This window comes from Poromitra crassiceps (assembly GCF_964638095.1).
Source record: "Poromitra crassiceps genome assembly, chromosome: 15".
Lineage (NCBI taxonomy): Eukaryota > Metazoa > Chordata > Actinopteri > Beryciformes > Melamphaidae > Poromitra > Poromitra crassiceps.
In genome coordinates, this window is record NC_139634.1 from 26,627,235 (window position 1) to 26,641,448 (window position 14,214).

At 43.7% G+C, this 14,214-nt stretch overlaps 1 protein-coding gene across 3 annotated transcripts in view; it reads left to right on the forward strand.

The window, feature by feature from the left end:
- atp8a1 (ATPase phospholipid transporting 8A1) overlaps positions 1-14,214 on the forward strand; it is a 142,772-nt gene that overhangs the window by 45,542 nt on the left and 83,016 nt on the right. For 2 of the 3 annotated variants that reach the window (XM_083651631.1, XM_083651633.1), the window contains exons 5-11: positions 6,779-6,824; positions 7,169-7,209; positions 8,445-8,518; positions 10,915-10,984; positions 11,146-11,273; positions 11,994-12,105; positions 12,571-12,742. In XM_083651631.1, coding sequence (XP_083507757.1) covers positions 6,779-6,824; positions 7,169-7,209; positions 8,445-8,518; positions 10,915-10,984; positions 11,146-11,273; positions 11,994-12,105; positions 12,571-12,742 — 643 coding nt within the window. The remainder of the gene's footprint in view (positions 1-6,778; positions 6,825-7,168; positions 7,210-8,444; positions 8,519-10,914; positions 10,985-11,145; positions 11,274-11,993; positions 12,106-12,570; positions 12,743-14,214) is intronic. The other variant, XM_083651632.1, reaches the window with a different exon arrangement.

The following is a 14,214-nucleotide window of genomic DNA, read 5'->3' on the forward strand; positions in this document are numbered from 1 at the left end:
TCTCCCACTGTGCGGGGGGGATGTTGAGGATAAGCCATTCAGCCATACCCCAGAAAAATCTCCCTCTTTTTCACATCCCAATGTGGGCAGGTTTATTTTATTATTTGTTTATTATAAGGATCCCCATTAGCTGACGCCTTGACGCCCGCTCGTCTTCAACAACACACATTACATGACAGACAAAGAATAACACATACAGACAGGTATGTTTCTGCCATTCACTGTCTTGTCCCTGTGTTGCAAGCCCAACCCATCTTGCATTTTGGTGTGACAGACAGTTCAAGTTTGGAATTTGAATTCCCAGCCATTTATTCATGAATACACTCTTTTTTTTCTTTTATCAGCTAATCAATTGGTAGAAGTATGACTTTGTGTGTATTTTCTGAAGTAAAGACTACCTATCAAATTAAAGGCTTCAGAGTGTGCAAAATGCACAAATGTTTGTATTGGTATCACTGTGAAGTAGGAAACTTGCGCTCAATTGAATTGACTTCCCTCAAGTGAATTGAATTGAATTGCCTGTCCCCATAGAGCGTGTGTGTTTGTCTCTTACAGTACAGTATGTCCTCTGAGTGTTTAGAAGTGCCTCCCTGTGGAGCAGAGAGGAGGCAGTGATGACTACATGGCCACAGCAGGATATTCCCCAAGACAGACACAGACATGCACACACACGCACGCAAACATACACACTCATGCATACACCGACACACACTCACTCCAGAGGTCACAGCTGTGCTTGCTGCACCCAGAGTGCTCATTCAGTCAATTAACCTAGATACCGAATGTTCACGCACAAAGGCAGTTAGTGCTAACAAAACAAAACAACTGTCTGCCCTCCAGCAAATCTGGGCTGTCCAACAGATGCTTGACAATAGGCTATGCAATTTATTTGAGTATTAAGGGTTTATTTCAGATCCATTTAGCCATTGTTACAAATTTTGGTTCTTGGTAATAAATTGGTTACTGGCTTTAGAATAAGTTTCCCCTTTGTCCACAAATAATCCACTTACGTCTGTCTTGTCTGAATCAAGTCAGAGTGTTGCATTGTAGCATATTGCAGTGACCCTGCAATGCGATCCTCTGTGCGGATCCCAGTGGACAGTTACTCTACACGTTACTTTGTATCTAGTGCTGAAGGGGCCAGCGCAGCACTTTTCACCTGAAGAGAAACATGGCAGTGGAGAGGTGATGACGCTGTCTTTATCGCTGAAGGTCACCTTCACACGTGTGTATTCCCTCCATCACTCTGACCCTCACAAGTTGACATGACCGGGCAACATCGACCCCTAACTTCATGAATCATGTATTATGGACACATTTATCTCACCTTGTTGCTGGCCCTTTCTCAAACAGGAGTCCCTGGCCACACATTTTTCTTTTTGTTATAAGGCTATTTTCAACTCCACGTAGGATAGGATAGCATATCTAAAATGCAGTATTGTGAATTGCATAGTGTTTACAGTGCATTTCGACATACTGCAGTGCACTTTGACAGCGTGATGGTGATGCTGTTATGCTAGTGCTTTGATATGTTGCCAATTAAGCTGAAATGGAAACAACGTTCACCGTTCTGCCGCAACCTGTAAAAGAGCAAAGAGAGAAACCTTTTGATTGTCCTCATGTGGTTTATCACCATCTCATGAGGTTTCTACTGAGGGCAGTTTAGCAGCTTAATCAAGGTAACACTGCAGATCCTTTACCCTTTTATCCTTTGCTGCATTATTTCCCTCCTCTCTGTGGTTGAAGTCTACAGAGGCCTGATACTGCAGTACTTACACATAACCTCTATGTGCGTCTCACCCTCCACTGTGCTATGATTACACACATCTTCTAAATATCTCTGCTCTTCTCCTCCATATCTGTCGGGACAGTGATAGTGGGCTGAGATGGGGGGAGAGAGAGAGAGAGAGAGGAGATGGATCTTTTGTTCATGAGAGGGAGAGAATTTGAGAAAGAGGGAAGAAAGAAGACAAGCAGTGAAGGACAACATGAAACAAGAGTTATGGATGTAACTACGGTTCAATGAATTCTGGATGACTGCTAGAGGAAAGCTTGATGCCTGATATGAAATGGCTTGCGCACGCACAGATCACGTGTGGTATATCAACAAATGTCAGATGACACCCGCTAGTTGTGAGAGCAGGTCTCCCAGTTTAGAGCGATGAACAGCAGTTTGTGTCTTGTCTTGTTTGCTCTGTGTGTCATCAGTATTCGAGGGATTGGTGGGAATGAATTGAAGAGGCAGTCTGGCCAGGCATGGGCCAGCACATCCTGCCCATTTAAGTGGACAGGTTATTTTCAAGGACTGTGAGGCAAAGACGTCCACAGCTGCTTTGATCTATTTCCACCAGATCATATTCACCATGTCCCTTCATGTCTCAACTCCTCTTTTTTGTGGTGGCAGAGAATGTCCACCACACCATTCTGCATAGTATACCAAGGAGAGGTATGGCTCTGAGTCTTACTGGGTGGAGGGAAGGCCTGTGTTGCCATGGTACTTGCAGAGACTGGGTGGACTGGACATGGGGACCTTTGCTTATGATGTGATGATATCTGTCTGTAGAGGAAGTAGCTCTGTTAGCCTCTTTTGCACTCCATACCCCCGGCCCCTTCCTGAGCTGCTACACAACTCCCCATTTGGTGATATAGACATCTGTTATCACCACCTCCTGACCTCCCAGTGGAATGCCCTGTCGAGATATGCCCTGGGGGAGGCAAGGAGCCCACTGGGTGTTCATCAAGCCAGGGCCCCTCATCGTCTGGTAGCCCGACTAGCTACCCTCAGAGCCCACAGCATGAAATGCAAGTCATGCACGGGCTATCCGACAGCCCTTCTGTCAGGTATTGAACACCCAGGTAGGAGGGGCCTTCATTATTGCCCAGTCTTAACACCTGAAGATGGGCCATGCAAGAGCTACACACATTGGAGCTAAGCATTTGCCAACCTTATTGACTACAAGCGAAGCAGAATCTCTCTTATCATATCCCTGCACTGAATTGCTGCTATCCTGCATTAGCTTCTGGTTGGGTAGGTAGGCACCTCTCCAACCAGTATGACCTAGCCAGAGACTGGCGATGTTGGCTGCCAACAGCTGCCAAAAGCTAGCAAGCCTCCAGCACAGTGTGACTGAACAAGCTACTCAACATGAAACAAGAAAAGGTGTTTGATATGGATCTCTGCTAGAAGGTGAGCGAGCCATCTTCAGTGCATAGTGGCTATTCCACAGCTGCCTGGGACAATTAGCCTGGAGGCTGGACAGTGAGAATAGCTCGTATGGATGAGTGGGGTATTAAGCTGACAGCTCTTGCATAGGACATAGGCTTTGTAAAGGTCTCTAGCAAACTTCTCCCGGGTATAGTGCAGCTGGTGAGAGACTGACGTCATGTGACACAGCCGGACCATTCATTAGACACTACGGAATGTTGCAGCAGTCTTTAATCAAATGTGATTCTACTGGCTTTCATTAGCCTAAGAAGCAGCAAGCGAGTGTGAGAGGACTGTAGGACAGAGTGGCAGTGTGTAAGAAGGGGAAAGACTGGAATATGAACTGGGAGAGAAAGATAGACTTAGAAAGACAGACAAGAGGGGGAGAGTGGATATAAAGAGATAGAATGAGAATACTTTATTGCCACAATATGCAAGATTACTTACGAGGAATTTGTCTTAATAGTGTAATTATGCAGTGTAGTAGTCATATCAATATTTAGAGATAAAAAGAAGATATCTAAGAAAAAGGGGTCTGTCATGATTTTGCGGACCGCTTCAGCATCCTGGCGGTGTGCAGGTCCTGAAGGGATGGCAGGTTGCATCCGATCACCTTCTCAGCACAGCGGATGATGCACTGCAGTCTGCAGAAGTATACAGTAGTGAGTGAATCAGCGGAAAGATGAAGACGGGAGATCTACTGTAGAAGAGATGAAAGAGAAAGAGAAAAAGAAGCACTGCTAACCATCTAGGCAAGCTGTTATGGTTTCAATTCCTCAAAGGAGAAGGGAGAGACTGCAAAACTCACAGCAGTGTCTCTTTCTTCCTTCCCACAAAGGCGTTTCAGAGAACACACTTCATTTCATGCATGAAAGCAGTTGTACACTGTAGGCTTTAGATAACCCACTGTGTGATTATACAGTAGCGTAAAGATTGGACAGATGTGTTTGTGACTGGAAGGTTGCTGGTTTGAATCCCCAGATCATTGGGGGAAGATGGGTAGGGGAAGTAAATAACTCTCTCCCCCCCTTTATTAACAACTACCAATGAAGTGCGATGAGGCAAGGCACTTAAATGTTTGTGTTTTTCAACCTGGAAAATAGGGTCCAGGTTGAAAAATACCAAAATTCTCCTTTAACCTTCAACTGCTCCAGTAGATCTCCTTGGTGACCAGTAGAAGACTGTAGTTACACTGGGCAACCCCCAGGTGTGAGTGCATCAGTGTGAAAGGAGGGTGAAAAAGACTGTGATTGGTGGGATAGTTAGATTTCAAAGATGTTGGTTGAGGAAACTGTTTGTATGGATCAGAGAGCCTCTGACTGGTGTGCACATTAAAACACAAGGATCCAAGGGCCGTTTAACCATTTATTTTGTAGTAGGTTCGGCGTAGGTTGATTGGATGGATGCTTTCTGTACAATAATAAACAACAAAGTATTAGTACATTGATGTGCCCACCAGAACTAACTAAAAATAACAAAAGGAATATAAGCTTACATTTGTTATGCATCCACTAAATTAAGGTCAAAATAAGTTTCACACCGGTTGGTGTGTGGCTCCACTGGTCGGACAGGGCCTGTTCATAGGCAAGATAAACATAACTCAGATGCATGACATCAGGTAAAGAAATCAAACCTAACATAAAAAGGTACACAGTTAACATAAAAAGGTACATAGTTGTCTACTTACTGGTGGGCATCACCTTGCAGGTTCGAGTCTAACACAGTGATGCAAACATTTGTTGGTCGGTTTGGTGCTGCACAATGGTGGCAGGCCAGCTCTCAACTGGGAGTGAAACTGACTGAGGTTTTAAAGGGAGTGTGCAGGGTGATTAGGTAATTGTGAGCAGCTGGGTGAGGTGCAAGAGGAACAGGTGAGGGAGTGATGCATTATGGTAAATGAAGTCCAGAAATCAAGCTTGGGATTTTTAACAGAGGGCATTGCTAACAAATGCCTCCCACGCATGCTCAACACACACAGTACAGTACATTTCATGGGTAAATAAAGACTAAAAATAGGAAAGGTGTGATGTCACCAGTAGTATATTTACCCAATTTTAAACTGAAGGTGGAAATGTGGATTTCTGTGTCTTGTTCCCTTCCTAGTCTACTAGTCAAGTATATCACAGTTTTCAGATGCTACATTTTAAAACATGCCGTTTTGTTTGTGCTCCTGGGACAAGTGTTATGGAAATTAAAGTGTTTTTCCCGTTGAGGCCACCCAGTGGGAAGAATGCATGCACTCATGGTGCTGTAAGGTGCCTTGGAATATAAGTATCCACCAAATGCCATATGATATGAGCCTGTGCGTTGAGAAGATTACGTAGACCAAAGCCATACTGTGTGTGGATATTGCCATCAGAATCAGAATCAGAATCAGAATCAGAATCAGAATCAGAAAGACTTTAATGATCCCCGGGGGGAAATTGGGACAAGTTACAGTAGCTCGCTCACAGAACACACATAGCATAAAATAAACCGTAGTACCGTAAATGCAATATTAAGCAAATAAGCAGAAAAACACAACATAGCATAGAATAACTAGTAAATGCGATAGAAGCAAAAAATAAGTAGAATGTCTAAGTAGCAAAATACAAAATACGTAGAGTAAGTATACATTCCGTGTCAATTATCATTATTGCACGTGACATATTGCACATATTGCACATATTGCACGTGATTTATATTAAGTCGGCTTGCCCTATACGTTACACGTGGCTCAGCCAGGCACAGTTAACCTATCGGCTGGCTCAGTCTCAGGGAGACTGAGCATCTCCGAGGTGCTCTTTTAAGAGAGGCATTAAATAGACCAATGGCCACAGGCAGGAATGATTTCCTGTGCCTCTCCGTATTGCATCTAGGTGGAATCAGTCTCTTACTGAACGTACTCCTGTGTTTGACTAGCACGCCGTGGAGTGGGTGCGAGTCATTGTTCATGATGGAGCGTAGCCTGGACAACGTTCTCTTCTCTGACACCGCAGTCAGAGAGCCCAGATCCAGCCCCACAATGTCCCTGGCCTTACGGATCAGTTTGTTGAGTCTGTTGGCATCCGCTGCCTTCAGCCTGCTGCCCCAGCACACAATAGCATACAGGAAGGCACTAGCCACTACCGACTCATAGAACATCCTCAGCATGGTCCGGCAGACGTTGAAGGACCTCAGCCGTCTCAGAAAGTAGAGACGGCTTTGCCCCTTCTTGTAGAGTGCATCAGAGTTGTGCAGTTAGTGCATATACGTCTAGTCTTTATGTAGCTTGTAACTGCAGACTTTGATAAGCCCATCTCTCCCTCTATAATAAATATGACTACCGTCAGTCAGCCTCTCCAGGCCTTTTCGCCAGTCAAACCAGACCAAAGGAAGCTCTTGTAATCCAGGACAGAGTTTGTCTGATTAGCTTTTCTTCCTCCTTGTTAAATCCATGTCCCATTGATTCTTCACGTGGGCACGGTGCTCCTCCAGGGTTCTGCTTGGAGAAACTCCCCTCCCTTGCTTTGGATGGTCACTATTTAATTGGTATTAGTGTACATCAGAATAGAATGTCTCTGGAGAAAATGGCTCTTTTTTGTTTCCTTACAGAAACGCCACAATGCTGACGGTGTCGTCAACAAAAAGGAATGTCAAGGTATTGCAAACTATTACTCTTATTATTACTTTTTTTTGTTATCAAATATTTATTTCATTTTCTTGCAGAGCACAAAAAAACGGTCAAAAAGACAACAGCTAAAAACAAAAACGGAACAAAGCTCTTATTCATTTTTGTATTATTTAATTTATATGTATGGATATTTTTGATGGTCTGCATTAGCCTTGTACATTAGCTCAACAAAATAATGATGGTAATTTCCCCTCTGTCTCTTTTATACTTCCCCGTCCCTCTCATTGTAACTTCCCCCACCTCTGTCATTGTAACTCCCCCCATTTCTCTTGTTGTTGCTTCTGCCTTCTCTCTCTCTTTGCTCACCACAGTTTTGAGGAATGGTGCCTGGGAGATTGTGCACTGGGAGAAGGTATGTTCCCAGACTGTCATGTCGGAAGCTAATCTGTCAATGGTGTTCATTGGTTTCAATGTTCACAGACAGTCAATAATGGTTATTATCACCAGTCTGCATTCTACTCAACTGGAACAGAGAACAGATGTGACTATGCTTACGTTTACCAGTTTCACAATCCAATATATTGTTATGCAAAGTTCAGCAGTAATGAAAGAAAACGCCTCATCAGTATTGTACTCTAATGCACATACTTTAGAGATAACAATATTTGTTGTCTTTTCCACCTCTACGTATTTTGTACTCATAATTTTAGACTCGTTCATGCTGTGTCCATAGGCAATGCACATCAATAACCAATGTATTTTCACAGGTTGAGGTGGGCGAAATTTTGAGAGTAAATGGCGGTGATTTTGTTCCTGCGGATGCTATCATTTTATCATCCAGGTAGAGGCGTCCAACATGCTGCCAGTCCCTGGGAAACTTCTCCCCTCCTCCGTGTCCTCCTCTTGCTCTCTCACACAGCTCTCCCTGAAGAAGTGATGGTTACTTACGCTCAAACAATAAGAGGGGCAACAATAAATGGGGTTGTTCGTGTCAAAGTGGATTACGCATTCACTGCATTTGGATTTTTCTTTCTTTATTATAAAGATATGAAATTGCCATTTGAGCATTTAATGAATGGATGTGATATTCTTTAGCTTGATGTGGGAACCATCATTTCTCTAGGTGGCATAGCTGTAATGTGGTTTTTTGATTAGAATTGACCAAACGTCTTCATAAAATCGACCTACTCCTTCGCCTTTTCAAAAACCATTTGGACCTGCTTTGGGTTGGAGCTTTGTACCCAGCATCAATCAAATATTAAAAACAATACTGACTTCGCAATCTTAAGTATATTCCATAATCAATTCCATTGACACTGCAATCATTCACTAGTATTTCCCGTATAACTCCTTAATTCTGCATATACTTTGCGGTAAGCAGTTTTAATGTTTTTACCCAATGGTTTTCTTGAAAAGGAGAACAGAGGACCAGTCATGCAGGGGTCACCATTGTGCTCTTCTCATACCCCAAGAACTAAAACAATTGTCTCTCTTCCCTCCTGTGTTTGGTGTCTGTCTGTCTGTTGGTGCTTTTTATCCTCTCCATCCCTCTTTTTTTCCTCATCCTCTCCTCCTTTCCTGCCCCTGTGCCACCTACTGCCACACTCTCTCTTGTGCCCCCTGCTGGTGCGTGGTGGGTAATATCAGGTGGCTGTTGGGGAAGTAGTCCGAGCGGCCAATGGGGATCACCTCCCGGCTGACCTCGTCATTCTGTCGTCCAGGTCAGGAAACTAACAACAGCACAGAGAGAAAATGGGCGTGGGAGAGTTTTCTTTCTCTGCTGACTCTACTGATAAATATACAATTTTCCACTTTGGAGGAAGGAAGGGGCCTCTGATTATGTTGGCAAAAGCCAGATATCGGAGTGCCAGAGGTCAATGAGCACCATATTCCCCTTCCATTTACCTGTGGTTACTTTACATTTTGGTCCTATGGCCATAACATTGGCCCTGTCTCTACATAACATTGGCCCTGTCTCTACAATTCTTGTTATGTTTTAGAATATGGTGTAGCACAACTTAAAGTTGTACCATTGACCCCTTCTAATGTTTTGGCTCCGACTTCTAGCACGGCTCAGAGTGAATAGAGACATCCCATACGTCATCATGAGGAACACATGCTCATAGTTTGAGACAGACTCTTTTAAAGTTCGCTGGTGAATGTATTTCCATGTACTTACAATCCCTTTGCATGGCTTTTACGGCAACCTGAATGCAGGTTTGCTTCATCATTTCATGTGACAATAATAATGCATGCTGTCACATTCCAAGATCAGTGAAATGCATCTTAGGATTGTAGTTTTGCCAACTTGCCGTGCCGTCACTGCCGTTTGGAAGGGCCTAATTGTAGTTCATTACGTCCCAATCAGTATTGAAGCATCATGCTCTTTTATGAATGGGACCAGTCTTCTACATTGGTTGCTAGTTTTCGAATGAAATTGTCTGGCCATCACCGCTGACCTCTGCTTGTTTCCATGAAACAAAGCTCTCATTTGATGGCACTAAAACTCATTGATTGTGGTTGGGCTCCAGTGGCCAGATGTCTTTTTAATGTTACCCCTCCACCCTGTGTGTTTTTGGACCAGCCCTTGGTGTGCATAAATCACTCAAAGAGCAGCTAACCAGTGGCCCAGCTCACCTTAAGCAGTGGCACGCTCTAACTCTCTGTCCCTGTGCCCAGTGTCTGTCAGAAGGCCATTTGTCTGCTCTATTTGTTGCGCTCGTCTGCATGCCTGCTCGCTCATCTCTCTCTCTCTCTCTGGCTCTCTGCAGTAGTAACTCGCTCATCTCTCTCTCTCTCTGGCTCTCTGCAGTAGTAACTCGCTCATCTCTCTCTCTCTCTGGCTCTCTGCAGTAGTAACTCGCTCATCTCTCTCTCTCTCTGGCTCTCTGCAGTAGTAACTCGCTCATCTCTCTCTCTCTCTCTGGCTCTCTGCAGTAGTAACTCGCTCATCTCTCTCTCTCTCTGGCTCTCTGCAGTAGTAACTCGCTCATCTCTCTCTCTCTCTGGCTCTCTGCAGTAGTATCCTGTTGCTCTTTCTCAAAGACAACTGAACTCAAGGGCAGCGGCAAACAAAGATGATCACTTTCTCTGTCTCCTCTCTCCTGGACTTGCCCCATTGGGCTGTTAAAGGATACCTCTGTTCCTGTTAAAGAACTTGTTGTGAGTTTCGTCCATTTGCCATATCGCCCACACATAACCAAGATACACAATACCTTTACAGTCGCTTTCCATACAGTATCCAGTGAGCTACACTCGTCCAGTTAGTTAGTATTGGGGGAAACGGTACAGCCATTCAAAGTCACCAAAATACAGCGCCAAAAAGCTCTTTGTACATGTTGTGATTCGGGTACTCACCACGCGATGAAATAATAATCCATATTTATGTGAAACATTATTTTCGTAGTAAATCCCCACACCGAGTTTGCCTGTACCAGCACTTCTGCTGTACACAGCGCAGGCGCTGTATTGCTGTGTTGCCAGGTCGCCATTGTAAATAAGAATTTCTTCTTAATGACTTGCCTGGTTAAATAAAGGTTAAATAAAAAAATTAAATAAAAGTATGCTGCGCATGCGCTGTACGCCTGGTGGCTGTTTCCCGCAATACTAACTAGATGAGTGTAGCTCACTGTATACTGTATGGAGAGTGATGGTAAAGGTATTGTGTATCTTGGTTATGTGTGGGCGATATGGCAGATGGACGAAACTCCCCAAAATCTGGCGTATCCCTTTAAGGAGATTTAAAGTTTGATTGGATGATTCAAAGCATACCATTACATTTACTTTTATTCAGCAAAACTTTGATGGACTTTTATATTCCAGAGTGGCCGTAAAACTTTCATGGAGCATCTTGGTTTGCAGTGATCTTGTCTCATGCCGTCTTTCAGCTGTCATCCTGTCCTCTTATCAGCCCTCATTTAATGGATAATTGAGAATGAATTTGACATTGAATCTAGTCAATGAGTCATATGATGATACGTAAGGAATAGCAACACACAATTAATTCTTTGCAGTTGTGTATAAAATGTATAATCAACAGCAGCTGATAGTAGATAAGCAATATTTGATATTTGCACTCCAAGCCTCTATTTCCTTTCCACTCCCCCCAAAAAAACAGTGAACCACAGGGTATGTGCTACATTGAAACATCAAACTTGGATGGAGAAACAAACCTCAAAATCCGACAGGTGATAATGTCTTTTTACTTTCTCTAAATACCTTGTTAATATCATGTGTGCATACAGTGAGCCACTCTGGCATTATGGACAATCACCAGTTGATTTTGGTAAAGAAAGACACAAATTGACAGGAAACAAACAGTACTGTAATGCTAACCCTGTGTCAACAGGGTCTCCAAATCACCGCAGAGAACAGGGACCTGGACAGCCTGACGCGTCTGTCTGGGCGCATGGAGTGCGAGAGCCCAAACCGCCATCTGTATGAGTTTGTAGGGAACATCCGACTGAACGGACACAGGTGGGCGGTGCTTCAGAGATCTGTATGAGTTTGTAGGGAACATCTGACTGGACAGACACAGGTGGGCGGTGCTTCAGAGATCCGTATGAGTTTGTAGGGAACATCCGATTGGACGGACACAGGTAGGCGGTGCTTCAGAGCTCCATGCCTGGCTCCCTGCCACTCTACCAGGCTGCTGCTGTAGCTCAAAGGCCCATTATCCAGGAGCAGAGCCAGTGCCCGTGCATTATGTGGTTTTAGGGAATATTTAATCTCTGCTGAATACATGAAAGCACCTGGTTCAGGGGTATTTGATTATCAATTTTTGGGGGCCTTTGCTATCGATTGGCAGGAAAATCCATTATATAAGTCTGTAGTGCGGCTTAATTTGATTATGTTTTGGCTTTATTCTACAGTAGTAGTTTGGATTAAAATCCTCTCCTGAAAAAACATTTTCACCAGTAGCTCCAGTATGTCTGGCTTTTGGCCCATTATGTTTTAACCCCTGTTTATCACTCAATATATGCAAACTAAGAGTCTACTGTATAAATGCATCAACCAATGTGTAACATCAGTTACCCACTGTGCCTTTAAAAAGTACCAACAATATAATTGAAACATTAAAAAGTCATAATTCGGTCATTTTTGCAAGATAAGTTGTTACTCTTTTTGATGGTGGATACTTGAGTCTGCAGTAAAGCTCTACAGCTGTACTCATGGCAGTGGTGTTTCCTACTGCAGTACAATGCCACTGGGTCCAGACCAGATCTTACTGAGAGGAGCCCAGCTGAGGAACACGCAGTGGGTCCATGGTATAGTGGTCTATACAGGACATGACACAAAGCTCATGCAGGTAAAGCACATCTTTGCACAACATTTGGACTTGTAAGAGTTTATTTATTTGTCGTTAGAAAATGCCAAGTACTGTCCTCTCTGTCAAGATATGCATATAGTCTGTATTTTCATGTGCTGGAGTCTTAGCTATAACACTACTAGCACTAACACTAGCCATTGTCATCTGTGTGGTCTTTCCCCCGGTGTTTTGCTAGACTTTGCTGGGGGGGGGGGCTGGGGGGCGAATAGCGTGATCATCCCACACGCTACGTCCTGCCGGTGAAAAGAAGCGGCTGGCGACGGCAGAAAGAAAAACAAACAAAATAAATTACAACACATCATGCTCCCAAACGTCTGAATGGGGTTCAGACAAGTGACAATCTCCCGCAGTGCTGTTTTGAGGGCGCACAAAGCAGGACATCACTCTGTATTTGGCCATGCTTTTTCTTTTGTTCCCACAACTCTTTTGTCATGTGTTACCTAGAATTCCACTCGGCCTCCTCTGAAGCTGTCCAACGTGGAGCGCATCACCAACTTCCAGATCCTGGTGCTGTTTGGCTGCTTGCTGGCCATCTCTCTGGTCTGCTCAATCGGCCAAACCATCTGGAAGTACCAGTGCGGCAATGCCGCCTGGTATATGGATCTCAACTGTAAGAGTCCCAGCAGCCCAATACTACACCTCTAATTCCACATATTTTGTCTCACTTGTCCATATCTGCTTAATTCTTTGTCATTTTAAGTTGTTAAGTGTCGGTGTGTGTTGCTGTCGTTTTTATGTTGCCTCAGTTAAAATATATGTTTGGCAATACAAGTGAAATATGTGGCAATGTGGGAATAAGTGAATTCCCTGTAATCGGGAAAAGAAAGCTGTGACATGCATAGATGTGATGTGAATGAATGAAAACAAAGAAATGGTTGAATATCACTGCGCTGCTGTACTTTTTTGTTCCTTTCTAATGTTCTGTTTGATTTTTGTTTTGTTTTCTTTGTTGTCGTTTTTTTAACAGCTCCAGGTAACAACCATTTAAAAGCCTTGGCCATCCGTGAATGACCCTCCCTTACTAACCCCTAACTGAAGCTCTGCCTTTGCTAAGCAAATGAAGCCCCCTACCCTCGCCCCTATATGGTTGCCCTACTTTGTATGGGCCCATGCCATGGACAAGCACATACCAGGGATCCAACAATAGGTTTTTCCCCTCCAGCTCTCTTATACCTTTGTTTAGTTCCTTTTAGTGCCTGATGCAGTGTCTCACTTTTCCTCCATTTCTGTGTGGAACGTTAAGCGCTTTGCAATTCCCAAGCCTCAGACCCTCATCTGATTTTGTTCCTCATTATTTCACCAAAAGCAAAATGAATTCCAGCTCATATTTTCTGCTCTTTGAGGTTGTTCTCAGGAAGCTTTTCATTGACAGGAGGCTTATGCTTGTTTGTTGCTTGAGCACAACATGCAGTGCAGCGGCCCCAGGGGCAAGAGCTGACATTTTCTAATCGCCGCCTTGTCTTTATTTTCCGAAAGACTGAGACATATGTAGAGAAAGTGGAGGGAGAGGTGCAAAAACCTTTGTAGATCTTAAATGTGTTTTCAAGCCCTTTTGATAAATGGCTCTCAATTAATTAGTGCTAGTTTTACACAAAGATCTATTGACATAACCCAAAGAAATATGGATGATGATGATGATGATGATAATAATACTGTAATAATAATTGACCATTTTGTCTGCTGTGATGAAGCTCTGAACCTGGTTTGCAAAGTGATTATCGTGCCATTCTGGCCATTACTCTGTATCCTGATAGGCCTGTGTAGGAGAGGGTGTGCCCTGATCAGTTACGCTTGTATTATGACTTACACTGTTCCTCTTTATAAGACGTTGTATTGGCTCAGATTGGCTTCACGGGGGTTTTAATGTCGTCTGTGGCGTTAAAACCCACATCTAAAAAGACCCCATCAAGCACTGACGAGGGGAATGTAAGTCATAAAGCAGGCGTCCATCTTGAGACTGACTGTACTTCCATAAGGAGTTGTTGAGACTCTGTCCAGTGCATATTATCCAACCTGTGACAAAAGAGAGAGGTGGCAGATCTTCATACCGTAAACCATCCTATTCACATACACAGAGTATACCAAAAT